Source organism: Gekko japonicus, unplaced genomic scaffold, assembly GCF_001447785.1.
Source record: "Gekko japonicus isolate JY-2015 unplaced genomic scaffold, Gekko_japonicus_V1.1 scaffold205, whole genome shotgun sequence".
Lineage (NCBI taxonomy): Eukaryota > Metazoa > Chordata > Lepidosauria > Squamata > Gekkonidae > Gekko > Gekko japonicus.
Genome location: NW_015175976.1, coordinates 919,781 through 945,442, shown reverse-complemented (window position 1 = coordinate 945,442; position 25,662 = coordinate 919,781). Strand labels below are relative to the sequence as shown.

The window sequence follows — 25,662 nt, the reverse complement described above, 5'->3', positions numbered from 1 at the left end:
GCTTTAGCTGGAAATGGTGTCTGCATGCCAGGCTTCACCCCAGGTCCTGCACACCCATCAAAGGGAATTGCTGGAAGGTCTCCTGATATAGCATCCCTACCCATTATAATGCTGCTTTAAAGAGGACTCCCCTCCCCCCCATTCCATTTTCAAGGCAATTCTGGCCGATAATCTCCTGTGTTGTATTAATTTGAAGGGCCTCTGTGCTCCAGTGAACCTTTGTGTGCCATTATGCTAATTGTGTGTGGGGGGGGGGTTGGTTGATGAGATACTCAATCTCTTCTAGCACGGAGTTTACTGAAGAGCCATTAATATTAATTTCTTGGTGGATATTTGGTTTAATTAGAAGATAAGTTGGGATCCCATTTTCTCTCAAGGACCTGAGATCTGTGGTGTCTTTAAACATTTCTGTAGAATCGCCATAGTGACAGTGGCCTTCATTTTGCCTTGCAAGGTAGCAATACACCCTTCTCAGTCCAGTTTCACTGACATATTAACCTATGGATTTCTGATGTTCAGATTTCTCTGATCTTCAAGAGCAGGATGCTGCCTGAAAATACTGTTGCAACACAGTAACCCTCTTAAGGATTTTTCATATTTTATAAATTGTGTAAGTGATTAGCCTCTACCAATGCTAAACTTAGCATGATTTAGTAAATCCTGAATGAAAATTCTAGTAATTAATGGAAGGGTGTTTCCCCTTGTATTCATAAGATTGTGGAGTATGATAAAAAAGGTGTTTTGCACATGGATTTTGGTTAAATAAATGCCCTCTTTCCATAAAAGGTGAGGGGAGAATACTTGCATAACTTGAAAGGTATGGGGGAAGCCTTAGAAAATTAGTTTGTCTATCCTGACAACTGTCGCTTCGTGCACTGTAGATCTTTCCTTAACTTAAGTGTTCTGACATTTCAGCACAGTGCAGAACTGAACTGTTATTGCCCTATAAAAAAAACCAACCTGGGCCGTGTAAATGAAAAGGCTGTTGCATGTTATCGTTTAAAGATTAAATGACTTATGTGTCAAGGAGCCGAGTTTCATTCCCTTCCGCTTTCTGGAAGTTACAGAAAGCACAAAAAACATTGGTTTAGTAATGTTCCCCTGAGGTGACAACAGATAGGAAATTTTATCAAGCTTGTTAAACTGCATTTTTTAAACATTAGGCAGGAGTACATTTAGAGTTTGTGTGTGTGTATATAAGATGTGAAAATGAGGCTATTTGGACACTAGTTTGATTGTAAATATATTGATTCTAGATGAGGGGGAGAGAAATCAGTGTTTCCCTGCGCTGCAGGTTCAGTATCCCCGGGTTCCTTGGAAGCTTTGTGTCAGTGAGATCAGAACCAACAGCTGATGAGCATCCCTAACACAGGACTTGTCTGTCCTCTGTCAGTCTTTCTCAGTGTTGTGCGGCAGCATTATGGGATGTCTCTCTGTAAGGGTGCACGCCTCCTTTACTGTGAGGGTGGCAGTGAAACATGAAAGATACAGTCTGTGTCTCATAAAAACTGAAGTCCCAGTTGCAGAACTTCCTCGAATGTGCTGAGGATCTGTGACAGATGGCTTAGGAGTGGTAAAAATCAATTTCCTTGGAAGCACAGAAGCTTCACGTGGTATCCCCGATTCTCCATGTCTCTCAGTTAAAGGGGAAAATTTTATTTACACAAACAGAAGCACATCTTACATGACATATTCATGTACATTTAACTTGTGAACAGATTAACTTCAAACCAGTTAACTTGCTTCTAGCTCCAAGCCCAGGCAAGAGAGAGAAGAAGAGAGGTCCTATATAGGATGAAACACAGAAGACAAGCAAGGGCCAAAGAGGCTCAACATCTAACCACTGGTTCCCAAACTGGGCAATACCGCCCCCCCCCCCTCCAGAGTGCTGGAACGATCCAGGTGCAGATCCACAAACTGCATCTTTTTGTCCACTTCTTGAAGGTAGATCTCCAGGGGGGCAGTAGGCCAAATAAGTTGGGGAACCTCTGAATGAGAGGGTAGGGCCAGCTGCTAAGTGTACGTGAGTGAGAGAATTCTCTTAACCCTTTCCCTCCCAGATCCTCTTGCATGCAAAGTTACAATCTCCAACACCCCTTCTTAACGTCACATACAAGAGTTCTCAAGTTTCAGCTTGTCTCTTAGTTTTTCAAATCTGTCTCTTGACAGAGGCTTGGTTACGATGTCAGCCACCATTTCTTATGTTGAACAGTAAAGTAAAGGTAAAGGTTCCCTTGCTCGAAAGCCAGTCGAATCCGACTCTAGGGTTGCGGTGCTCATCTCCGTTTCAAAGCCGAAGAGCCAGCGCTGTCCGAAGATGTTTCCCTGGTCATGTGGCCGGCATGACTAAACACCAAGTTTGCACGGAACGCTGTTACTGTTGAACAGTACTCCACCTCTATTATGCCCTTCTCAGTTAGGTCATGCACTAAATGAAACTTCACACCAAATGTGCTTAGTGTGTGCAGCCATTTTTTCTGACTGAGAAGTCTTAATGCTGCTCTGGTTGTCTTCTATAAGCTGAATCGGCTTTTGCTCGTCAGCTCCAAAATCCTTTAGTAACTGGTCTAGCCACAACAGTTCTCTACATGCTTCAGTAGATGCTATATATATTCAGACTCTGTGGAAGACAAATTTACTTGTAGTTTGTGTTCTACTGCCCCAGGAGATTGGTCCACCTCCATAGAGGATCAAATATAATAAAAATATACTTTAAGCTGTCTCCTGCCCAATCTTCACCCATGTAACCAACTAACTTTGGGTTACTGGTGGATGGCAATTTTAGTTTCAAATCTAAAGTTCCGTTTAGATATCTAGCTACTTTTTTTACTGCAACCCACTCTTTCTTGCTAGGTGCACTTGCCTTTCTACTAAGGATCCTAACACTGGTTGCAGCCAATACCTTGAATTGAACCTGGTGACTGCGTCTGTACTTTTCTTGACTACATTTCAGTATAACATTTCATTTCACAACCCCTTTAACGTGGCTGTAGAAAAGAGCAGGAGCACCTTAAAGACCAGCAGAATTTGTGGCAGGGTATGAGTTTTTGTCCCTCACGAAAGCTCCTCCCCTGCCACCAATTTTGTTAGTCTTTAGGGTGCTCCTGGACTCTGGCTCTTTTCTACTGCTACAGGTGGACTAATGCAGCTACCCTTTTTTTAATTTATGGATTTGATTGATTTGTACCCCACGCTCCCCGCCGGAGCAGGCTCAGGGCAGCTTACATAAAATGCAACAGCTAAAAGGTAAAGGTAAAGGTTCCCTTGCTCGAAAGCCAGTCGAATCCGACTCTAGGGTTGCGGTGCTCATCTCCGTTTCAAAGCCGAAGAGCCAGCGCTGTCCGAAGATGTTTCCCTGGTCATGTGGCCGGCATGACTAAACACCAAGTTTGCACGGAACGCTGTTACTGTTGAACAGTACTCCACCTCTATTATGCCCTTCTCAGTTAGGTCATGCACTAAATGAAACTTCACACCAAATGTGCTTAGTGTGTGCAGCCATTTTTTCTGACTGAGAAGTCTTAATGCTGCTCTGGTTGTCTTCTATAAGCTGAATCGGCTTTTGCTCGTCAGCTCCAAAATCCTTTAGTAACTGGTCTAGCCACAACAGTTCTCTACATGCTTCAGTAGATGCTATATATATTCAGACTCTGTGGAAGACAAATTTACTTGTAGTTTGTGTTCTACTGCCCCAGGAGATTGGTCCACCTCCATAGAGGATCAAATATAATAAAAATATACTTTAAGCTGTCTCCTGCCCAATCTTCACCCATGTAACCAACTAACTTTGGGTTACTGGTGGATGGCAATTTTAGTTTCAAATCTAAAGTTCCGTTTAGATATCTAGCTACTCTTTTTACTGCAACCCACTCTTTCTTGCTAGGTGCACTTGCCTTTCTACTAAGGATCCTAACACTGGTTGCAATATCGGGTCTTCTAGTGGTGATTAAGTATAGAAGTTTTCCTATGGCATTTCTGTACTGATTGTCTTTCGGTAAAGGCTGACTAATTTCGGTGTTCTTAAGAAAGTCAGTTTCCATAGGCGCTGCCACTGTGTAGCATTTTCAAGACTTAATGTCTATAAGAGTTCAATTATTTTCTTCTGGTTTAGAAGAAATGAACCATCTTCCTCCCTTTCAATTTGTATGCCCAGATAGTAAGAAACATCTCCTAGCTCCTTACTCTCTACTTCTCTGTTTAGGCACTCTACCACACTGTTATAGTCCATTTGCCTGTCATAACCCAGAATCCGGTCATCAGCGTACACAAGAATAAAAGTACAGTGTCCATCTTTGTGTTTAGTGTACAGATATGAATCTGCTTCTCCTCACTTGAAGCCTTGTGCTATGAGCATTGTGTGTAATTTTTTTTTTGGTTCCAGGCACATTCTGCCTGTTTTAGTCCATACAGCCCCTTCTGTAGTTTGCAGATTAAATGTGGTTGTTTGAGGTCTATAAAACCTTCTGGCGCTCCCATGTACTCCTTCCTGGATCGCCCCATGAAGAAATGCTGGGTGCCGGTAGGCTGCCCCTTCCCCAGAAACAGTGTGTGGCCCTAGTTAGGGTTAACAAGTGATTAGCACCCCCTCTGTAAACCGCCCAGAGACCCCTACGGGGGTTAGGGCGGTATATCAAGCTGAATAAATAAATAAATAAATAAATAATTCAAAAGAATCTATTCTTCGGCGCTCGGCCTTCCTTATAGTCCAACTCTCGCAGCCATACAGTACTACTGGGAATACCATTGCTTTGACCATGCAGACTTTTGTTGGCAGGGTGTTTTCTCTACTTTTTATCATGCTGTCAAGGTTTGCCATTTCTACGTTTCTACAAAAAAAGGAAGTAGAAGAGGCTTTCACTTCCTGTTCTAGCTGTTAGTGTTTATGTTCTTACTGTTGTTACTTGAGTTTTCCTCTTAGAGTTATTAGATATCAGTGGTGTTTGGCTTTCGGAGTACCAGAACTGAGCTCAGGGTGACTCCCACCAGAGGAAACAGGAAGTAAATAGAATTGATCCTGCCTTCCTTAAGTGATGGATGGTAATCACCCACAAGATGTCCTCCAGACCTCAGAAGAGAAGAAGGACCCTTCACAGTGAGTGTCCAGTGGTCGTTCTACTTCCTTCCAGGTAGACGGTTCAGATGGTAACACCGACCTTGTGATGTAGGACTAGCACAAGGCTAGTATGCCTTTGTTTGGTTGCAATGAGCATCAGAGGTATAGTCCTGGATTTTGATCTGCTGTCACAGAGCTGTCCAGTCCACCTTTCTTCTAATTCTCACTCGCTTCCTCTTTGTGTGTTGAACTGCTCTGAATGTCTGTGATGTGATATAAACTCACCACCGTTATCTGTCTGTAGCATGTGAAGCTTTCTTCCAAACTCATTAGAAACCATAGCGACATACCTCTTTGGGAATTTTTGTGAACTTCACTCTTTTGCAAGTGAGTACCTTGAAAAATCATCCTGAAATATTAAAAGATATCTATTTCCACCATTTGATGTTACGTGTACTGGTCCAAGGACATCACTAGTAATTAATTCTAATGGCTTGCTAGTACATTTCTCGGTTCTGGGTAAAAATGAGGGTCTAACTCCTGTTGCTCGTACACAACATGCACATATGCTTTTGTCATAGATGTCACATGGCTTTACTTTAATGCCTTTCGTGAGGTTCTTGTTCTGAAGGTCTAGGATTACCTTTGAATTACGATGTCCTAGGTGTCTGTGGCACAGTTCCAGGCTTTCTTCATCTTTCCTTTCATGTGCCAGGTGTACCTCTTCACCTGCAAGACTCAGTTCATATACTTTCCCCTTTTGGTTACCTTGTGCATATACAACACAGTACATTTCTTATTTCTAAAACATATGTCAAAGCCTCTGTTGTCTAATGCAGACACAGTTAATAAATTACAGCTTGATTCAGGTATGTACAGGACATCTCCAACTTCATTTAGGAAATTTTTGTGCTACAGCATAAAGTGCTAGTACTTATGCCTTGCATTTGTATGCCCATCTGACAGCAATGCAGATTCTGTGAACTTAGGCAGATCACGAGAGGTAGGGCAGGAAGGGTTGCCAGTGCTTAGTTCTTGTGGCCCTTTTTTATGTGCCCAGGGAAATGCTTATTGCCACTTTGGGGTCAGGAAGCAATCCTGGAGGTTTTTTTGTCATCTTCTGGGCGTGGAATGGCGGTCACTGTGGGTGTGGAGGGGGAGGGAGGCATTTGTGAATTTCCTGCATTGTGCAGGGGGGTTGGACTAGATGACCCTGGAGGTACCTTCCCTACTCTATGATTCTGTACATTCACCACTAGTGTTTTTTATTTCTCCTTTCTCACTTTCATGAAGTTCATCAAAGAAACCTTTGCAGTGTGTGCTGTGACTAGATGCTCCACTGTCTATTAGCCACTTACTCTCTTTTGATTCTGATCCAGCATCATCATAAATAAGGCTTTTCTGGTCAATTAGTAAAAAACATTTTTTTCCCTGTATGCTGTATGAGGACCATCATGCTTTTGATTCTTAAAATTGCCTGTTTGTTTATAGCTTGTGTGCTGTTCCTGTGCGTCTTAGAAAAACTACCGTTAGCTTGTGACTCTCTACAGTCCTTTGAAAAGTGCCCCCTTTTGTTGCAATTAAAGCAATGCAGAAATTGGTTTTTCTCCCTTTCTCTGAGTGGGACTTACTCTTTCAGATTCTTTTAGAAATGTAAGTTGAGCCATTGGTTACTCAAATTTAATAAGCCATTTCGAGCATTCCTCAGGCTGTGGAAGGTCTGTAGTTCAGCAGTTCGAGACCCGAGTGTGCCGCATGACGGAGTGAGCTCCCGTCTCTAATTCCAGCTCCTGCCAACCTAGCAGTTTGAAAGCAAGAAATTGCAAGTAGATAAATAGGTACCACTTCAGTGGGAAGGTAACAGCGTTCCGTGCACCTTGGTGTTTAGTCATGCCAGCCACATGACCACGGAAACATCTTCGGACAGCGCTGGCTCTTCGGCTTTGAAACGGAGATGAGCATCGCAACCCTAGAGTCGGATTCGACTGGCTTTCGAGCAAGGGAACCTTTACCTTTACCTGAAAGTTTTTGCATCTTTCTTTTTCTTTTTACTCTGCACACTTAACAAAAGCAAAAAAAAATTAAAAATCTTACCCCAAAGTCCCAAGCATAAAATATGCCTTTTGTTCATCAGTTAGATTAAAGCCACAAATTGCTAGATTTTCGAACACCTGCCTCAGTTCAGATATATGTTTTTCACAATTTTCTCTGTTATGTAACGTTGTTTTGCAAAGTTTTCTTATCCGTACAGAGTACTGTGATTTAATACAAGTAAACCCAGAAGACTCTTTTAGACTCTTAAGCATTTCTTTTGCTGTCTGAGAATATTCAAACATGAAAGTCTCAGTCATCCAGTGATCCCATAATAATGTTCTTGGCAATTTTTTATTATCCAAGAGTTCAATTCCTTGCCTTTCTCTGTTGATTTTTCTTCCTCTAGGATTCCAGCAGTTCCTTTTCCTTCAAGGAGTATATGAAATTTTTTAAGCCTACTTCTATAGTTCTATAGCAGTAAGTTTTAGGATCTCCAAATATCTGCTTCATTCAGCCACTCTTACCACAGCAGTGTGGAGAACAGCAATGGAGAATTTTTAAAGATTAAAAAAATCTTACAAAAACAAGGAGATCTGCTAATCAAAGACTTTTAAGTCCTTTTTAAACATTAAGCTTAATTTAAGCTTCTGATAGACTCTGGGCCCATTGCTTATAGGGTTAAATGTTAAAAACAAACAAACCAGTTTCCTTGGATTCGAAGCACCGAAACTTTATGCAGTATCCCCAATCCTCCATCGTTCCCGGTTAAGGTGAAAATGCTGTTCAAACAAATTACAAAGATGATCTGGCTCCAGTGGTAACAAGAGAAAGAAATTTTTACTTACAAAAATAGGAGGAGGGGAGGAGGAGGAGATTGGATTTATACCCCGCCCTTCACTTGGAGTCTCAGAGCGGCTTACAAACTCCTTTCTCTTCCCCTCCCCACAACAGACACCCTGTGAGGTGGGTGGGGCTAAGAGAACTCTGACACAAACTGCTCTTTTTCAAGGACAGCTGTGCCAGAGCTTGTGACTTACCCAAGGTCACATCAGCAGGTGCAAGTGGAGGAGTGGGGAATCAAACCTGGTTCTCCCAGATTAGAGTCCACACACTTAACCACTACACCAAACATGTCTTACATGACATATTCATGTAGGTACATTTAAATTATTGTGAACAGATTAACTTCAAAAAGGTTAACCTGCTACAGCTCCAAGCCCAAGTAAGAGAGAGAAGAGGAGTCCTATCTCTGTATTATAAAGCTGATTTGGGGTGGCATCTCTCCTATGGGGTCGCAGGATTCGATTCATGCCAAAATCAGTTGGCCGCCTGAACTGCCACTCCAAAACTCTGCCAGTTGCTGGGTAGCCGTGTGGCCTCAGTCCCACCCACACGTCCGGCAGCCAGTGTGTTGCCCTCAGTGCACACACCGCCGCACAAGACGATGGCTGCTCCATGGCCAGGATACACGGGATGTCGAGGACGACCATGGCAGTGCTGCACTGGTCAGCCGGCCACCCATGGTATCTCCCCCCGCCTTCTCAGGCCCACATATGCCACCTTTCCCTGGCTGGGGCGGCCAGGTGGGAAAGATCTCCTGAGGCCCCCGTGCAACCTTTCTGAGGCCCCCGCACCACCCTCTTCACCCGATCCCCCCGCCTGGCTTCTATGGCCGCTCTGAGGCCTCTGGGCCACCTTTCCCCACCCGGCCACCGATGTGGACCCGTGGGGAAAGATCTCCGAGGCTGGCAAGCGGGAGAAGCCGCCCAGAGGCCACCTGCCCCCTCCTCGCCCGCCCGCCGAGGGAAGTGAGCCAGGAAGAGACCAGGGAGCCCTTTATAACCTTCTCCATGGGTTCTCCTGCCCTCCCGCTGGAGCAGCCACGCTGGAGAAGCCACCCACAAACCTCCCAGGCCCCTCCTGGCCCGCCTGCCAAGCCAAACGAGCCAGGAAGGGGCTGGGGAGCTCTTTACAGCCCTCCCCATTGGTTCTCCTGCCCTCCCACCGAAGCAGGTGAGCGGGAGAGGCCGGCCACAGCCCCCCCGGCCCCCTCATGGCCCGCCCGGCCAGCCAAGCAAGCCAGAAAGGGGCCAGGGAACCCTTTGCAGCCCTCCCCATTACTTCTTCTGCCCTCAGGGCCGGCCCGAGATGTTCCTGCGCCCTAGGCGAGCGCAGATGCCAACCTCCCGACGGGGCCTGGATACCTGCTTGGGTGTGCAGCGAGAGGTCTGCATGCACACACACACCCCTTCCTGCTTGCCTGAGACTTGGAGAGGTCCCTCCCTGCCCCCAGCCAGTGCCTAACCTTGATCTTCTTCTCGGCTGAGTGTGCCCCGCGTGAGCCACCTCGGTGGCGGAAGAGAGGTCCCCATGCTGGCGCTTCCCAGTCTCGGCTCACTCCTCCCCCTCGGCGGCTCCTCTGGGCCTCTGGGGCTTGGCTCGGGCAGCTGCTGCCCCTAACAAAGGGACCCTCCTCCTCGGTGGCGGCAAGGTGGGAGCAGGAGCATCGAGCAGGGCTGCTGCGGGGGGCAGCCGGAGGCAGCGGGCCGGGGGCGTGGGCTCAGTTGGCCATGGCTCAACCCCGGCCATGTGGCTCAGGGGGAAGGGGGAAGGGAAGGCCGTGCGGCTCAGCCCCGGCCAGGCAGGGAGACGGCGGTGGCGTCTGCGGTGGTCTCCTGGACCTGGGGGCAGTGGGGCGATGCTGCCGGCCTGCGGAGGGGTGGAGGGAACTGCAGGGTGCAGAAGGGGGAGGGCTCCGAAGGGCGGCTGCTCCTCTGCGGCATCCGGCGGCCGGCAGGGCCCTCGGAGCCGAGCTTTTGGTGGGGCAGGGGGCAGACTGTGGAGTGCCTCCCTCTTCTCTGGGCGCCTGGCCGCTCTCACCGAGGCGGTGGGGGCGGCTCCGGCAGGCGCAGGTGGGTGGGCAGCAGCAGCAGGGCCCCCAGGTGGCTCAGTCCTGCGCCCCCATGATGGCCCCGCGCTCTAGGCGAGAGACTAGCTCGCCTAGTAAGCGGGCCGGCCCTGCCTGCCCTCCCGCAGAAGCGGGCGCATGGGAGAAGCTACCCAGAGGCCCCCCGCCCCCTCCTGGCCCACCCCCCACGCTCACCCAGGAATGATTCCTAGGACTCATCGCTTTCCTGTCTGTGGCGGGCCTTTCTCCTAGTATAAGATAAAACAGAAGGCAAGCAGCAGCCAAAGAGGCTCAACATCAAGTTGATGAGAGGGTGGGGCCAACTGCCCTCTGTGTGTGTGTGTGTGTGTGAGAGAGAGAGAGAGAATTCTTTTAACCCTTTTCCTCCAGATCCTCTTGCGTGCAGAATGACAATATCCAATAAATTACCCCATAAAAATAACCTGGTTGATATGGAAAGTGGCCCCTGTGCAGGTGAAGAGTTTGAAAACCACTGTCGCCTAAAGATATGCTACAAAACTTAAAAGAAAAATCTCCCAGACTTTTCGTGTTCCTTCCCACCTTCCTCCACCCCCTCGTAATGTGTACAAACAAATCCTGTGTGTTCTCCCATGGCTATCAAAGTCTGCTTCTTGCTTCTTTCCTTCAGAATGAATTATTTTGGTTGCCAGATAGATGCTTGGCTGCTTCTGCTTTTTACCCTAATTATTAATAGTGGATTGCAAAGTATTTTTAAGTGCCTGGCACTTTCTTTTTTTAACATGACTCCCCTTCTTTATTTAGGCAGAGTTTTGCATGGCTACATAATTTTCTTGCAGCTGTTGTTCTGGGAGAAGGCATCTCTCCTCTGTCCCTCAGGATACACTCTCAGCATATACGGGGAGCGGAAGTGATGGTAGTATTTATAATTAGCTTTTCTTTGCCACCTGAATCTTTTCTCATGCTCTCGTTTCATAGGTGGCAAGTGAAGATTCTTTTTTAAAAAAAGAAATTGGGACTGCTGAAGACCTTTTTGTCTTCTTTCCCTTGATTTGGAAATTAAGAGCGGTCTTGTTTTCGTTACTGATGTTAGCTATAGTGAGCCATATACATGAGAGAAGGTAATGGCATGGGGCAGAGAGATGTGGAGCCAAAGCAGGTGTGGCCAATAAAAAAAGTCTTTTATTCCATGTTTAGAACTGTACAGCATTGAAAAAGAGAGGGATGGGAGCAAGAAATATCTCTCCCCCCCCATGTAAGTGATGTTTTAACTGCTAACCAGTATGTGCCTGCGATGCCAGCCCAGCTGCACACCAGAAAACTTGGCCTCACAATAAGGCAGGGTTGGCTCCATGTTTTGGGGGCACATAGTGCCTGGTCCCCCCTGCCTTCCAGCCCACCCACATCCCCAGCTGCCTGTATTTCCATCCTTCCCTTGTCCATTCGTAAGCCTTCCTTATTGGCCTTTCCCCAATGGTGCAGACAGAATACCGCCACCATTCCTTCTCTGGCAGCATGGGGTTGGTGGCGGGGGTATTCTGGGGCAGTGAGCCCTGTTACATTGTCCCATCTCAGCATACGCTGACACCATCCCTGAGGTAAGGAGTAAGAATTTACCAGCAACTTGGGCAAGACGCAGGGCTCTTTTTGTAGCAGGAACTCCTTTGCATATTAGGCAACACCCCCCCTAATGTAGCCAATCCTCCCAAGAGCTTACAGAGCTCTTCTTACAGGGGCTACTGTAAGCTCTTGGAGGATTGGCTACATTAGGGGTGTGTCGCCTAATATGCAAAGGAGTTCCTGCTACATAAAGAACCCTGGCAAGAAGATTGAGCACTGGGAAACAACAGTTTCTACAATGCAGTTGCCTGTTTAGGGTGCTCTCACCTGGCTCTCTCCGTAACGACGGCTTTTCCCGCTCCCTCCCCCTTCGCCCATGAACTTGCAGCATCTGGATGGATCTTAAATGTTTTTGAATGAATTCCCTGCTCTTGAAAAAAATTATGACAGCAGCCATGAAATTAAAAAACGCCTGCTCCTTGGGAGGAAAGCAATGGCGAACCTAAACAGCATGATAAAAAGTAGAGACATCACCCTGCCAACAAAAATCCGCATGGTCAAAGCAATGGTATTCCCAGTAGTCATGTATGGCTGCGAGAGTTGGACTATAAGGAAGGCCGAGCGCCGAAGAATAGATTCTTTTGAACTATGGTGCTGGAGAAGACTCTTGAGAGTCCCTTGGACTGCAAGAAGATCAAATCAGTCAATCCTCAAAGAAATCAACCCTGACTGTTCCCTGGAAGGCCAGATAATGAAACTGAAGCTCAAATACTTTGGCCACCAAATGAGAAGGGAGCACTCACTGGAGAAGACCCTGATGCTGGGAAAGATTGAAGGTCAAAGAAGACGGGGACGGCAAAGGATGAGATGGTTAGACAGTGTAATAGAGCCAACGAACATGAAATTGAGCAAACTTCAGAGGACGGCGGAAGACAGGAGGGCCTGGCGGGAGCTGGTTCATGGGGTCGCGAAGAGTTGGACACAACTGTGCGACTGAACAACAACAAAATATAAAAAGAATAAAACTAGCATTGTTGTTCGGTCAAGGGGAAATTTCCTTGGGGTTTTTCATAGCACTGTCACTATTTAGCGATGTCTAATCGGATCAGTTTCTGGTATTTCCCCGTATATAGTATTCACTGCAACTTCTTCTTTCCTCCTGAACTAATACAACTGCTTGTGGTTCCTATGGCGACTGGCAAGCAGCATTAGATAATGCCATCCTCTGCAACAGCTGCCAGCAAAACAACAACAACAACAACAAAACCCAGGCTGCTACCTTGGTATTTTTGCTCTTGTGTTGAGAGCTTAGACTTCAAATGGTGTGTTCTGACAGACATAAAATGTCTCCTTTTTTCCCCCTGACCATACTCAGAAGGTACTAGGGTAGTTCTGAACTACATGCCTGTCACGCTTCAGTGTTCTCTGTGTTGTGGAAGTAGAATAACAATTTTGATGCCCTGTGAGTGCAATCAGGCACGAGTACTTGAGTTTTATGTGTGTACCTAAATCAAGCGCTTGGTTGGGAAGCGGTTTGTTCCCAGTGAGAGGTGTAAGAATCCTTGGATTGCTTGAGAAAAGGCTCAGCAGTTTAGTGAACAGGTCTCTGCTTTTTCTGTCACTGTGTCTGGTTGTATTAACTTTTACTAGCTATATAGAATTACATTCTGTTAAGTCAAGAGGGGAGAAGCAACTGCCTGTGTGGGAAGTTGGTGAGCCAAATTTCGGCAGGTTCTTTTTCCTTGCCCTTCATTGATCAGTCACCAGCCTTTTCAGGCTATAATATATGAGCTTTGTGGGAGTTGCTGATTTCATTGTAGAGGAAGACCCACCCCCAGCTGCAAATTCAAATTTGTAAGTCTTTTCACAGTCAAAATAGCTGATTATATGGAGTTGCCAACCCCCAGGTAGTGCCTGAAGGTTTCCTGGAATTATACCTGATGTTCAGACCTCAGAGATTAGTTCCCCTGGGGGCAATACAGCTTTGGAAGGCAGAGTCTATGGAATCACATCCCTACTACTCTCCTTCCTCTCCCCGAATACTGTCTTGAAATTTCCAGGAATTTCCAGCCCTGTGTTGTTCGTCTTAATGAAAACAGTGGAGGGGGGGGGGGGGACCAGTCTAGTGAAGAGACTGAACTGCTCGTAAAACAGAGAAGTAGTAATACTTGTTGGTCAACACAATGGAGCAAGTGTTGGTGTCGTGGTTAGTATTGGACTAGGATTTGAGAGATCCAGGTTCGAATCCTCAGTCTGCCATGGAAGATCCGTGGGTGACCTTTGGGCCACTCATGTGCTCTGAGACTAATCTACTTTACAGGATTTTTGTGTGGACTGAAAGGAAGGGACTATTTTAGCGGCTTTGGGTCCCTGCTTGGGGGGCGGGGGAGGTGATGTATAACTGATGCATCTGAGAGCCACTTTGGTGTAGTGGTTCAGTGTGATGGACTCTAATCTGGGAGAACCAGGTTTGATTCCCCACTCCTCCACTTGCTGCTGCTGGATGACCTTTGGCAAGCCATAGTTCCGTCAGAGCTGTTATCTCAAGGACAGTTTTCTCAGAGCTCTCTCAGCCCCACTTACCTCACGAGGTGTCTGTTGTGGGGAGGGGAAGGGAAAGGAGTTTGTAAGCCGCTCTGAGACTCCGAGTGAAGGGCGGGGTATAAATCCAATCTTCTTCTTCTTCTCTTCTAAGTGATGGGTTATCTGATTCCGTGGGGGAAATTACCATGAGAAAAGTGAAGCTGTGAAAACAGGTCCCCTTCTTTCTCCTTTTGGACTTGCTGACCAAATTTTCCATTCACGCTGGTGGTGATGGCCATTGATGAGGGGCCAGTGTAATTATTAGAGTGGTGGACTTGGGAGACCTGGGTTTTTAAGCCCTGCTGGGACCATGAAGAGAGTCACATTCTGAGCTTTACCTCCCTCACAGGAGACGTTGTGAAGCAGAAAAAATTTTCGTTGCCTTAAACATGTAGCCCACCCCGAACTCTTTGGAAGGTGGGTAGGATATAAATGTGAGGTATAACTGAGTGTGAGAACATCTGGGAAATGTGTGCTTCTGTTTGAGAGAAGGTGTGGTGTGCGAACATAAGAGTGTAATTTGCCAATTAAAACTGCTTTGCAGCAGATCTGACAATAATAGGCTTTCTCACCCCTTTGAGGTCTATTTGACCCCTTTAAAAATAGGTCTGTTTCTCATCACTGATACTCCAGTTTGATGCATCAGCTTGAGTGGTGAATGCCGGTGCCACAGAAGCCCAATTCGGTACCAGGAAACTGTGACACAGTTGCATCTGCAGTGAGTCCTAGAAAACTCTCATTTCCTTTGTTGCTGTTAGTCACGGACTTTTGCACTAGTACAGCTATTCTGAGGCTTGGGCTGTAAGTAATTTACAAGGTGACCTGGCTTTGGTCACAAACAGTTCACCTGAGGGGATTTGACAACACCCCTCTCCGCCGGATGTGCTACGCTCAGGCTATAAATTGCACTCAGATTTACTGCAGGAAAACTCAGCTGCTGCCTAAAACTGCAGTCCCCCCCCCACCAAGGGAGTCAGCCACCTGGGATGAAATATTAAGGAAGGTTAATCCCGACTCTTTACACATGTGGTATTTCCCACCTTGCAACTGCCACTTGACAGACCATGTGGATCGAACATCTAGACATGTGTGGTTATAAATACAGAGGTGGAAGAAAGATGCAAGCGATATAGGCGAGTAGGGAAACTTCTAGCTTTATCTCTTCAATGGTAGTAATTTGCTGAGCTGCCGTACAAGCTTTAGAAATTTACTAGGCTAAGAATTAGTATCTATATAATTGCAACTTGATAGGCATCATGGATGGCATTTTTATTATTAAGTCTATTATCGGGCCCCACCCTGTTGCTTAAGACACATTCTGCCACGGTCTGGGGGTAGACTCTTTCCAGTGGCTGCCCCATGCCTTTGGCATAACCATTTGGAAGAGCCTTATTCTCCTGGCTTTCCAGTATGGCTGCAAAACAGAGGTGTTCCAGAGAGCTTTTGCGGCAGCCTGAATTTGCTAGTTGGAGCATGTTTTTTTAAAAAATTATTATTTTAACATGTTGTGTCCAATAAAGCAGACTGGGACAAAAAAGGGGAGGGGAGAACTGAACCTAAAACCTAGAATCCAGAACCTAAAAAAGGTTAGTCAAATGCTAAAGAGAGCCAACAATAAAAGCTTAATATATGAAATATATAAAAAGATACATGTATTTATTAAACAAAGATTTTAAAATTATATATAAGGGCCCAATTACACCTCATGTACAAATAACAAATTATAACACTCAAGGGCTGGTAGATTCAACCTGACGCTTAAGGACAATTCTATTGTGGACATTTGGCAGAACAATCATAGGACGGCAATTTCTGGGCCAGAAATTTATACCAGAAAAATACCACTTGGCACGTGATTACACTGTTCGAGGCTTCAGTTGAACTTTTATTCTGTGCCTAGTGGTCTCAGTTTGGAACAACTTTTTTCTGGTCCCTATTGATTTTATGTTTTGTATCTGCATGATTGCATTGTATTTTAGCCAATATGTTCCTCATTATACTTGACCTCTGAAGGCCTATGCAGGCCGAAACGCATCAGGTCGAATCTATCAGCCCTTGTGTGTTATAATTTGTTATTTGTACATGAGGTGTAATTGGGCCCTTATATATAATTTTAAAATCTTTGTTTAATAAATACATGTATCTTTTTATATATTTCATATGCTAAGCTTTTATTGTTGGCCCTCTTTAGCATTTGACTAACCTTTTTTAGGTTCTGTGTTCAATAAAGCAACCATATAAATATTTTAAACAATGTTTCCCCCATGTAGATGTTTTGCTGCTTTCTCACCCTTTTTGTAAAAAAACAAAACAAAACAAAAACCCACTCCTGCCTTTTTTCTGTAAAAAGATATTTGGGGAGGTAGAGTTTGGACTCCCAAAGCAATCAAATCATAAGATCAGGCTTAGAATGCTAAAGACTAAGGATAACCAAGGTATCCCCCCCCCAACACTATTGATACACAATTTTGATACGGAATCTCTTTTTAAAAGAATTTTTTGCGAGTATTTGTGTGTGTGTGTGCGCACACGCCTGGTAGTTGACTTCTGGTGACCCCTAGTGGGGCTTGGACATTTTAGAGAGGTGGCTTACTATTGCCGGCCTCTGTATCCCAGTCCTGGTATTCCTTGGAGGTCTCTCTTCCAAGTACTTGCCAGGGTCAGCCCTGCTTAGCTTCCAAGATCTGATGACACCGGGCTTGCCTGGGCTATCCAGGTCAGGGCTAGGAATCTCTTTAAGGCTTCTTGTTCTAATGTTGTCCTGCACAGTGTATAGTTTTCATAATGCTTCTCTAATGCCTGAATATTCCTGATCCCATACAATAGTTTTAAATTTACTGTGTGGTTGCAGAGTGGAAGAAGGCTGCTTCATTTGTTTTTTTTATTTTTGCTGTTAAACCCCACATCAAAGGACTGTAAAAAATAAGAGAAAGGTTTGTTCAGGCCAAGGGAAGTATATCAAGGGTATCATAGTCGTGTGAGGTGCTGTTTTGTTCCATAGGGCCAGCATCAGTGACCTAGATTTTGAAGTGCAGTGTTTAGCGAACAATTCCAGCTGACTTGTAATAAACAAAATTGTAGCCCTGCAATAATCTGTAATCTAATCAGCAGTACCTTTTGTTCTGATTTTGTGTGCAGCTCTTCACCACCACCACCACCACTCTTGAGGTTAGGAGTATTTGTCAGTGTGCATGGACTCCTAATTACATGTAGGCTGTTTGACTTCCCAAGGTTAGTGTGATATTTGTCTGATATGCTGTGATTTATACAGTTGAATTTTTAAAATGTTAACAGCACTAGGAAGAATCAGGAGAGCTTAGAGCTTGTTGTATAATTCCCCTTCCCCCCCATATGTTGTTGAACTGCTATCTAATAGCATATCAGCTTTCAAGAAAATCTGACAGTTGGGCTGTAGAGGCCTGTGCAGGGTACTGGTTTCCTAGTGCGCTGTAGGCTTTAAAAACAGGTGCAAACAACTGTTGCTCCTTACAAGTCAAAAGGAGACCTAGAAAAATGAACTAAGGCTTGGGCAATAGGTGGTGGGTTATTTGGTGTAGGGAGCTCTTGGTTTCGAACTGCCTTGCCGCACTAGATCAAGGGTCTATCCCGTCTACCTGACAAACAGGAGATGAAGAGAAGAGCCATCTCCACTTGTTTCCACGTGGTATACTGCCTCTGAATGTGGAGGTTCCATCTGGTGCAGTTCAGCCAGTAAGGGAGGAAGTAGCAGCTACCAAAATGTAAACTAAAACAAGCAAACAAAAAAGTTACCGAAGTGGAAAGGAGACACGGGAAGACCCTTTCCTAACCACAGGCGCAGGCTCCGCATTGGGGGGGGGGAGTCTTTCTTGAGCCCCGTGTGTGTGCGTGCAGTCCTCACTTGTTTACGTCATCGCGTTGACGTAGAGACAGCCAACCATCTGGTTTTGTCTGCGTAACTGAGCTAAAACAAAGGAAGGTGCCTCTGGTTGGCAGGGGGAGGGAGGGGTCAAAAACGAGGCGGATCACGAGAGCGGGCGGGCGAGAAAGGGAGGGCGAGAGAGTGCGGCCGGCCAGGCAACGGCGATTGGTGCGCGAGGATGCCAACTATGGTGACGTCACCGTTTCCTCACTGACGGAATGGCGGGCGGGGACAGTGGTGGGCGGGGCTAAGAGTATCATGGAGAACGTCGGCGGTTGCCCCGTTAGTGAAGGTTGGCGGCAGCCGCGGGAGGAACCAGCTGCGAGCGCGCTGGAAGAGGCGCGGCCGGGCGCTCACTGAGTGGGGCGGCGCGGTCGGGTCCTTCCCCCCCCCTCCTTGTGATGGGCGGATGGAGTCTCGCTGACGCTCCCGGAAGCCATTGCTGGGGGCGGCGAAGGAGGAGGCGGTGTGTGTAAAACCCGGGCCTGGCCCTGCTGGCACCAGCGGCGGCCACCGCCCCCGGCCAAAAGGAGTCCCCCCCCCCGTCAGGTACTACTGGAGCCTGTGCGGGGAGGGGAAGCGGTGCTGCCCAGGCTGAGGGGAGTCGCCGCCCACCCCAAACCCCATGGGGTTCTTTCTTTCGCCCCGGCCGCCTCCGCCTTTCCCTCGGCGTCTCCCGCCCTTCCCTCGATTTCCCTGCAGAAATGTAATGGCCTCAAGGCTGGCCCCTCGCGCCCAGGCAACACCCACCCCCGTCTATTTTGGCCCTCGCCCACTGTCGCGGGTGGGTTAGTGGGAGCTGGGGAAGGGGATTTATTTTTGTTAAGCTGACCTCTGCCAGTCTTCACAGAACTGGCCTTTCATGGTTTTCTAACAATAGAAAACGAGAACTAAAAGTACGGACCCTCCATTGGGAATGATGGGGGGGGGGGTTGTTTTGAGGGTTTATCTTAAAAAGTGACAGTAAATGGCATGCCTTTCTGTTGTCTCCTTCCGGGGGGGATGTGAGGCTAATTCGTTGGAGCCCTGTCTTTTGTCTCCGCTCTTCTCCCTCCCCTTGATTTTGTATTGTTGCTTAGGTCCTTACAGAGGGTGTGTTGTGAATTAACGTCCCTCCTTCCCCGATGTGGGTGGTTTTCTTGTTATAAAGCATTATCAACAACATACAGTTCATAATAGAAAAGCTGGGTCCTCAGGCCCAGCTTAGAGTCCAAATTTTTGACAGGGAGGAATGACAGCAGCCAAAATGCATTGGTTTGTTTCAGTTTGGGGGTAAGATTTAAGATGTTGCTTAGACATTTAATAGCATTTTGGGTTTTTTTTTAATTTAAAGAATGTAGTTAGTAAAAACTAAATGACAGCAGAGTGATGTTACAGGAAAAGTAATCCATGAAATGGAGAATAACGAAGCTTCAGTGTCTGTTTAGAACAACCAGACCTAGAATATCTTTCTGAATTTAATGGTTTCCTTGGCTATTACTATAATGATATTTACAAGATAACATGCAAAACATTTTTGGAATATTGTTCTTTATCGTATTTTGTCAGTACTGTAGAGGTACCCTTGGAGGAAATGAGTGCATCATCTCAGGGAGTGGTTGCAACTTCAATTTACTTACAGGACTACCCTCTTTTCCTTCCTAGCTGTGACTGTTGTTCTCAAATGCCTTAGGTATGAAAAAAGTAATGAAGAGATCTCTATGGTTTTATACAGCACATAAACTTGTTAACTTATACTTGCTTTAGTCCAGGTGCAAAATGCATTTATACATTGTTCTTCTGAAATAGGTGGAGTGGACAGAGAGAAAACATTGGAAGGGAGAGAAAGTATTCAGTGAAGAATGAAAAGAAAGGTTGGTGTGAGAGGAGTGTGAGGAACTGTATGATAGTGTCTACATGGATTATGGAAAAGATATACAATCTCTTTAATTGCATACTTATCAGTTTTCCTGAAGACACATTGCATACATATATTAAAAAGTAGGTCATGTTACAAAAGTAAAGCATTGTTAGTTTAAATGACGTTTCATGTAGGTCAAATCTGTACTGCATTTTGGGAAACACTGAACATAAGCAAAAAGCTGTAGTTGTGTATGTGGGCTCATGTTCTGCCATTGATTCTTTAAACAATAGCAGTGATGTGGGCTCTCCAGATTTTATAATCTCAATATATTATATATCTCAATATACGATAACTTATATCCCATTCCAGAATTTTCATATGAATGGCTCATTATTTGATTCTGCTTTTCCTTTAGAGAGCCCTGGAGCACATTTATATGGGAAAATAAGTGACGTTTTCTTGTGTGGACATAGCAGCAAGCAAACCCTCAGCATCACATACTTAAGCTTCGCAGACATTCTCCCATCCAGGCGCTAGTTATAAAGCTTAGTTATAAAGCAGCACCTGGGCACCTTCCAATTCTATATCCTGGTCCACTCTGAGAGAACTGGTATAATTACTGCCTTTCTGTACAATAAATATTGTATTGCTTTTAAAAATTCACATGGGCACACCTGGCACGAGAAAATAATTTTAAAAGGTTTGGACATAGTATTAGTGAAAGTACGTTCTGAACCTCTAAACATACAGACAGGTTTACTGGGAAGAGAGGATGTATGAGACACATGATTTTAGGTACCCAGATCTTTCTTCAAACGCTTATGTCTTTACTTAACAACAGGCATATAATTAAGAATGTAGCGGCAACCTCACTTGATGGTGGCTTTCTGCACCCAGCAAATTTATTTTACAAATAGAGTTTTTGGGATAATTAATGATTGGAGGAAAATTGTGAAACATTCCAAAAAAGGAAGCTCTATTTTGTTAAATATTTCACATTTTTCACACTTCTACTTTTTCATAAGCAGCTAAAAATACTGCTGTTAGCCTATCTTGTATATGGAGAAAGGCTGAGTTTTCACTGGTGTAATAAAAACCTCTTAGCCACGAGAACTTCTGTGAACTTTTTATTGTGCATTCCTACGTAGAGTTACCCCAGCCAGATCCACTGATGTTAATGAGGGTAGACTGGCATAATTCTGCATAGGACTGCACTGTTGAACAAGGTAAACATCCTGGAATGGTATGCGTAAAAGAGAAATCAAAGACTAAGGTAACTTCAACTAAAAACATTGTGGCAGAAAGATAAAAATCAGTAAGCAGTATCATAAAACATTCTTAATACTACATCTTTGACACAACAAAGTGAAATTCTTCTAGAGAACAGTCTGATGCCTGATACAATGTTTTTCAGTATAAGAGTATTTATCAGATATCTGAAACTGGCCTAAGTCATTGATTTAAATGAGTTTTCCTGTTTTGTAGTACGTTTCCTGAACAGACATGCATACTGATTGGTTGTTATAACAATTAAATCAAGATGGCTTGTAACTAAACAGTTGTTTTTGTATGACCAAGGAGTTTTATCCAGAATAGCATTTCTGCATGGAAACAGAAATTAAGAGTATAATCCTACCTGATTAAGCATGTTTAACTTTCATTGGTTTCTCTGAATGAGTAAAAAATGGGCCTAGTGCTTTACCTTTAGTCAGCAGGACTGTCGTGCCTTAAATTTCCGTGCTGATAGTTTTATTATTTGCCAGTATAACAGACAACCACTTGTGACGTATGTAAATGTCAGATATTTTCCTCAGTGTTATACTTTACATTGGAAAGCAGTGGTCTTGATAGAGGGTTGTAGGTTAGTTTCAAAAGTTTAATATGTGGTTTCTCTTAATGTCAGCCTGTATTTTAACTCACGCTGTTTTTAAAGAGAAACATGCTTGATTGATCTTTTCACCTGCATCCTCCAAGCTACTCTGAGAGAATCCAAGAAGAGTTTTAAAAAACTTTTTAAAAGCACAGGGTAGTATTTCTAATAATGAGGATCTGTACCATTGCATTTAACAAATGATACAAGTGCATTTATATTAATTCTGGTATTAACTCTGAAAAATTTAGAATGCTATTGTCACCTAACAAAAGTTTTGAAACTAAGAAATCTAGACTATAGTACAGTGGCTTTCCCTGTAATATTATAAATCTGGTATACCCAGAATGGTGGGAAACCGTTTATTTACAAAATGTGTATGCTGCTTTTTCTGTCCAGTCATGGCCACCTATTGAAATGAGGCCATGGGCTGTGCTTTGTCAGCTACGGTGTGTGGTTATCATTGCAAGAAAGCACTAACATCTGTCCTTCACCTCAATAAATTGTGTACTTCTACTGAGAATCACAAAGAAGCATTTACAGTGAATAACTACTGAAAATACCAGGCACTGCAATAAAATTTCTAGGCATCTTGGATTTGTCAAGCCCTGCTTTAAGTGGCTTAAAAGTGGAGACTACAGTTGCACACAAGTAGAGTTACTCAAATACAATGTAATTTTTCATCTCATTGCATGAAAAATCAAATATGCTCGTGTGTTTAATATTTGTGGGTATGAAAGAAGTTGAACCTCCAGTATACATGCACTTGAGTTTAGAATAAGCATTGATGTGTCCTTTGTAGGATTGGATATTTGGCCAAAATGGATTTGCTAAGTGTTTTTTAAAGCATTAATTTTACTTGAAACAATGAAAAGTAACCTCGTCCAAAGGTGTGACATTTGTGCTAATTATAAAGCAATCTAATTAAATTATCACAAAACATTAGTATTTTTTTAAAGTTATGATGAATTATAAAAATGTAACACTTATGAAATGTAACAGTTACGGAACGTTTCACTGAACAGTAACTGAGATCAGCCTGCAGGTACCTTAAAAAAATTATATTGACTACGTCAGTGTATTTTACAAATATGTTTTATGTTTAGATATGCCAAGAGTAATAATGAGAAGCGTTGCTATACTGTAAAGTTTGTCCCAGAGCACCAAGAGGCAAGCTCATGCACAATCATTTTAAAAAGCTGTTGCATACATGGTGGCAATGTTGCCTTTATGGAATATTTTGATGGTGTTTGACCATAGTCAAATAAGCAGTTAAGCCCCATTTTTTAGGGCTCCATGAAAGTTGAGAAACGCAGCTTGTTGTCGAAAGGAACCCTTTGAGGAGGAGTTCTTGATAAAACCGAAATAATGTCCATAGATTGTGGTAAAATCACCTTTCTGCTGAGTGATGTGACTGAACAAAGAGAGCTGCAGGTAAATCATGAGACTCCAAAAACGTGTGCCCTAGACAAGTGGTTCTCAAGTTTTTATACATCCCACCAGTCACTCTATCAAAGAACCTTAGTCCCACCATGACAGAAACAAAAAGCTCACTTTTTCAAAAAGGACATATGAATGCATGGTAATTGTTATGAAAACCCTGATCCCACCTAGATTACTTTTGTGTCCCACCAGTGGTATATGGACCAGTGACTGAGTAGTACTACCATAGAGGACATTTCATATTTGTACAGTTTTCATGATATCCAAGGGTTAATAAATTTACCAGGCATCTGCAGTAAATTGGGAATTATCAGAGGATTTGAAAGACTGAAATGTCAATGTTCCATTTTAAAACCAGTAATTACTTGATTCTAGTCCAGGCTCCCAGTTAGGGTGAGCTTCAGTGTTAGAGTAAAAGATAGAGGATAACCTTTCTAGCTTTCAGATTTTTTTGATTTGATTTCAATCAGATTGTACAGATTACAAAGCGTAGATGCCCTGCAAGGATGCATTCTAGAGAAGATGAAAGATGTTGTGTGAAGGATTTCTCGCACCAGCAGTAAGGGGAAGGGGGGCTTGGGTAGAACCCCTGGCAGAAAGGGAAATCACTTGAAGGCATTCAGTGTTGCAGGAAAGAAAAGTAAAAGCTTTTTGCCTGCTGTTATCTACTGTTTCCTTCAGTTGATGTTTCTTTCTGCTGCGCTTGCTGCTTCTCAGGATTGCTTTGAAGGTTATGTGGTTTTATTGTCTCTGTAAGCCACCTTGAACAGTGCAAAGAAGGTAGGTTAAAAAGTTAGAAATAGTCCAGATAAGCAATAGGAGCATAAGCTGGATTACGTGATTTAGCTGGAGATGAAGTTGGTGGAAATGTGATGTGGAAACGGGCTGTTTTCACGTGGACGTTTTGTTTCTTGTTGATAGCCATGTGACGCCCTCTGTTCTGATTCCATGTTTTCCCACACTTTGCTGCTTTCTTTCCCAAACCTTGCTTGATCTTTTTGAAAGATTGCCCTAAGAAGTTACTTTGGGCGCCATGTGGATGGGAAGCTGTGCATTTTCTCAGGTCATGCCCTCCCAGTGCCAGTTTCCTTGCCTCAGTTCCTGTGTTAGCCATTCCCCACCTCACTTGAAGGCTTTTTCAGGCTGCTTTTTAATCAATATCACTTTAGACCATTGGAACAATGTATCAGTTCCCAGCTTTTTTGTTTTTGAATCCATCTCTGGCTCATTTGGTTGTGGAGTTATAGGAGGAAAGATACTAGCTGCACATTTCTCTTTATAACTCTGCAGCAAAAAAAAAAGAGTTTGGCTTTTTAAAAAGGAAGGAAGAAAGCTGGGAATTGACATTGTTGCAGTTGACCATTATAATATGGTAACACAATAGTAATATAGGTGTTACCAATATTTTATACAGTGAAACAAATCAAGACACATCTTGAAGACTAAGTTTGTTCAGAGGTAAATGGTCTGAGTCTGAGCTCACTTCATCAGATGCATATGGTGTTGAAATTCTTTTTTACAGGGAATTTTTATAGCTGACATTTGAGGGAGGGGAGAAGAGGAGAGAGTGACCTGTTGTAAGGGACTGGAACAGATATTGTTATGTTACACATAACTAAAGATAGAGCTCAGAGGTGCAAGCCCCTCCTGGAGTACAGCTTGAGTCAAGTAAAGTAGGATAAGTACCATCTAATCAAGGGAGGTTCAGTATGAAATATTTGAAAAATTGTCCAGGGTTACAACATGATAATGTAGTGATAAGAAGCAATTAATATCTCAGGACTGGGTCCTGAAAAATGTCCTCCAGTGGCCGGGTGGGGCACGGTGGCTGCTGTGGAGGGCTGAGGGCCAGTAAAGTTTGCTGGAAAATTCTGCTGGCTGCTCCATTGCCGCTGTGATCCCCTCTGCACTTCCAGCAGCAACAAGAGTTACATGATGAATGGTCTCTGTCGAAATAGGCATGGAAAGTTTTTTTTAATTACCCTAAAATTGTAATTGGTATTGAAAGGGGGGCATCTAACAGGATATAACAGTCAGTCACCCCTAGGTAACATCTGTCATCTCTCAGAGGTCACTGGGTTTCCTGGTCTACGAAGGATGTTAGGGCAGCAAAACATGCTGGCAGATAACTGGAGTATAAATCCGGGCTCATCAGATCCCAGGCAGCAGGGCACCATCTCCCCTAGAAATTTCATTGTGGTGCTTAGTATTTTCTGCAGTGATTATACTACGTTGTCTCTTGCAAATCCTTGGCGGAAGTATGAAGCTTGATTTGTTTTGTGACATAAAAGTAAATGTGCTTGAAGTTCTTGTCATTGGTTGTTCATATGTTAATCTTACACTGTTCAGTGGTGGCAGATGAATTCATTTCTTTGTTTAAGATAAAAATAAATGAAAAAGGTTTATTAAGCACAATGCGTAAATAAAAAAATAAAACAACATAAAGGCAATAAATCTCCAAGCTAAGGAAAATGCACAATACAAAAAA

The 25,662-nt window shown here is 44.2% G+C and overlaps 1 protein-coding gene across 3 annotated transcripts in view; it reads left to right on the top strand.

Annotated features, from left to right (window-relative positions):
* Positions 1 to 25,662, top strand: part of RNF38 (ring finger protein 38) — a 62,957-nt gene that overhangs the window by 825 nt on the left and 36,470 nt on the right. The window contains exon 1 of one of the 3 annotated variants that reach the window (XM_015426148.1): positions 18,433 to 18,567. The exons of 1 other annotated variant lie outside the window; for it this stretch is intronic. Coding sequence is in view for 1 of the 2 variants with exons in the window: in XM_015426147.1 (XP_015281633.1) it covers positions 19,860 to 19,871 (12 nt within the window). In the remaining variant the exon portion in view is untranslated. Of the gene's footprint in view, positions 1 to 18,432; positions 18,568 to 19,812; positions 19,872 to 25,662 lie in introns of those variants that run through there. One more of the 3 variants, XM_015426147.1, reaches the window with a different exon arrangement.